The following is a 2,754-nucleotide window of genomic DNA, read 5'->3' on the forward strand; positions in this document are numbered from 1 at the left end:
CTGCTCCCCAACCTCTGCCCGCTGGTGCCAGAGCTGGAGACTGATGTGCACCCTTTGAGGGTGCCCCGCACCCTGGGGCACCCCCCTGCAGCCCGTGTGGGCACCCTGCATGGGCAACCTGCACCCTGGGGCACCTACCTTGCACCCTGTGAGTGCACCCTGCCTGCACACCCAGCATCTTGCATGTCCACCCTGCACCCCTGGTGCTGCATCTTGCACCCCATGTCTGCACCTTGTACCCTGATGGGTGCACCCTGCACCCCAGTGCCTGCACCCTACATGTGCATATACATCACACCCCAGGTCTGCACCCCATGTGTGCACCCTGTACCCAGTGCCTGCACCCTGCAACCCATACACGCACCCAGCATCCTTTGCCTGCACCCTGCACCCTGTGTACGTACCCTGTGAGTGCACTCTGCACCCCAGTACGTGCACCCTGTACCTCATGTGTGCAGCCAGCATCCTACGTGTGCACCTTGCACCCCAGTGCCTGCACCCTGGTGCACCCGCCCTGTGTGCACCCTGCACCCTGTGAGTGCATCTTAAATTCCAGTACCTGCACGCTGATACCCACACGCTGCACCCCATGTGCCCACCCTGTGCCTTTTTGCCCACCCCTGCACCCCATGTGCCCACCATCCAGCAGCCACTCCCCGGCAGACTCACTGCAGCCATCACAGATACCCCGCCAGGGTCAGTGGCACAGGTGACCATCCCCCTGCCACCCTCTTGTCCCCTGTACCACGGCGCCACCACCAGCAGCTCCTCCTGGGAAGCAGAGCCTGGGAGGGCGACTAAACACATGCCTCCACCATCTTGCTTGAGCACTAGAAAACCCAAAGGAGGATAAATAACAGGCCCCAAGCTTTAATTCCAGCAAGGGATGAGTCTCCTGGGAAGGGCCTCGGTGATGGGAGCAGCACGGCGTGTCAGACCTCCCGGTTCCATGCTCGCTGACCTTTGGAGCCTTTGCAGCCACAGCCATAGCCACCGGCGAGCACAGAGCAGGAAAGGGGGGGCTGCTCTTTTCTGGAATCAGTGATTGCCCCAGTTTCAGCTGTTTTAAATGGTTGCAAAACCCTGGTTCCACCACTTCAGGTGCTGCCGCTGTCACCCACCCAGGGGCTCAGCCACTGCTGCCCTGGGGCCATGTCATGGCTGTCTCCTTGACACCCATTTTCATTACTCCCAAAGGGGAGCGGGTGGATTTGGAGAGGCTGGGCTGTTGAATGGCCAAGTATCTTGTAAAAAAAAAAAAAATCAATGCAGAAGCTGCCCGCAGTGATGGGGCTTTAGCTCTGGCTGCTGGCACGGGGGTTTGAAACCCACCCTGAGCTTTCCCAGACATTTCTGCTCCCTTCACACCCAAATGCTGAGAGAGGAGCAGGACAGAACCATGGTCCATCCTGCCATGTCCACGCCAGGGTTTTTTTGCTGGTCTGAGCTCTGCAACATGCCGAGGGATGCAGTTTCTCTCCCTCCGCTGCACCCGAGCCCACTGTGAGCAGCTCCAAGCTACAAAAACAAATGGCTCAGAGGAGCTGGGTTATGCAGCCAGATTTATTTCCTCATTTCAGGCGCCATCCACCTCTTAAAAACCACAAACCCAGCTGCTGGTGCCATGGAGAAGCTGTTCTGGCAGCGCCCGCCTGGCTTCCCGGGCAGGGCTCCAGGGCGGGTGCTTGGCTGCCGCTCCCAGACACCTGGGAATGATCCTCTTGGAATTTTACATCTTGTCAACAGAGGCTAAAGCAGCTCCAAAAGCTACTCCCATGCAGCAAACCCAGTGCAGGGACACAGAACTGGGGTGAGGGATAACCCCAGGACGGAGGGAGCAGCTTTAAACTTGCTGCCCCAGCAGGGGCTGGGTTTTTTCTCTCTCTTCCCCCACCCCAAATCCACACATCTTTTTCCAGGGATGAATCCAGCTGCACAACATTCCCGTGGGAAGAGCTGGGAGGAGCGAGGTACCGCTCAAAATAGCTGAGGGCTGGGGAAAAGCGGAGCAGGGGGAAATACCAAGCGTGTTCGCCCAAACCCTCGCGCCTGACGCCATCCTGGACGTCCCGTTTCTAATGTCGGTTGGGGCCAGGAGAAGGGCTGGGAGCTCAAGGGAAGGTGACCCAGCCCCAGCACCATGGGGACAGACCAGAGCAAGATGCTGCGCGAACCTGCGCCCCAAGGAGCACAGGGAGAGCTGAGGTGCTCAATCACTCTGGGCTTTATATTGCAGCAATTTAAGGGTTCGTTAATTATTATTAGTGCATAAAAATCTCCGCATCAAAACCAACCGGGGACGCCACAACCCGGGACCCTCCGGCTGAAGACCCGAGTGAGAGAAGCCCCTGGGATGGGGTCAGGGTGATGTGGCAGCCCCAGCTATGGCACAGAGGTGAGTCCAGCCCCAAACCACTTCCCAGCACCCCAAGATCCCCCTAAGAGCCCCCCAGGACCCTCCCAAGAGCCCTCCAGGATCCTTTCACCTGCACAAAGCTGGGGCAATGCTCCGTGCCACCCTGTTCCCACTCCCAGCTCACCCATCACTTCCACTCATCAACACCCCAAACAATACAAATCAAGCTGCAAAGGCAAAAATCAAGCTCTAAAGGTAAAAATCCCACCCTAAAGGCAACATCACCCCGAAGAGGAGGGAAGGCAGAGGGAGGGGCTCTGCCTGCTCACAGCCTGGACATCTTGGGCAAGGGGGTGTCGGCGGGGAGCCCCTCCACGACATCCAGCAAGATCACTGTT

The 2,754-nt window shown here is 58.4% G+C and overlaps 1 protein-coding gene across 1 annotated transcript in view; it reads right to left on the reverse strand.

Moving 5' to 3' along the window:
• LOC104500017 (L-gulonolactone oxidase-like) overlaps positions 1 to 2,754 on the reverse strand; it is a 23,122-nt gene that overhangs the window by 19,688 nt on the left and 680 nt on the right. The window contains exon 4 of the mRNA XM_010143605.1: positions 670 to 830. Coding sequence (XP_010141907.1) covers positions 670 to 830 — 161 coding nt within the window. The remainder of the gene's footprint in view (positions 1 to 669; positions 831 to 2,754) is intronic.

This window comes from Buceros rhinoceros, unplaced genomic scaffold, assembly GCF_000710305.1.
Source record: "Buceros rhinoceros silvestris isolate BGI_N320 unplaced genomic scaffold, ASM71030v1 scaffold6969, whole genome shotgun sequence".
Taxonomy (NCBI): domain Eukaryota; kingdom Metazoa; phylum Chordata; class Aves; order Bucerotiformes; family Bucerotidae; genus Buceros; species Buceros rhinoceros.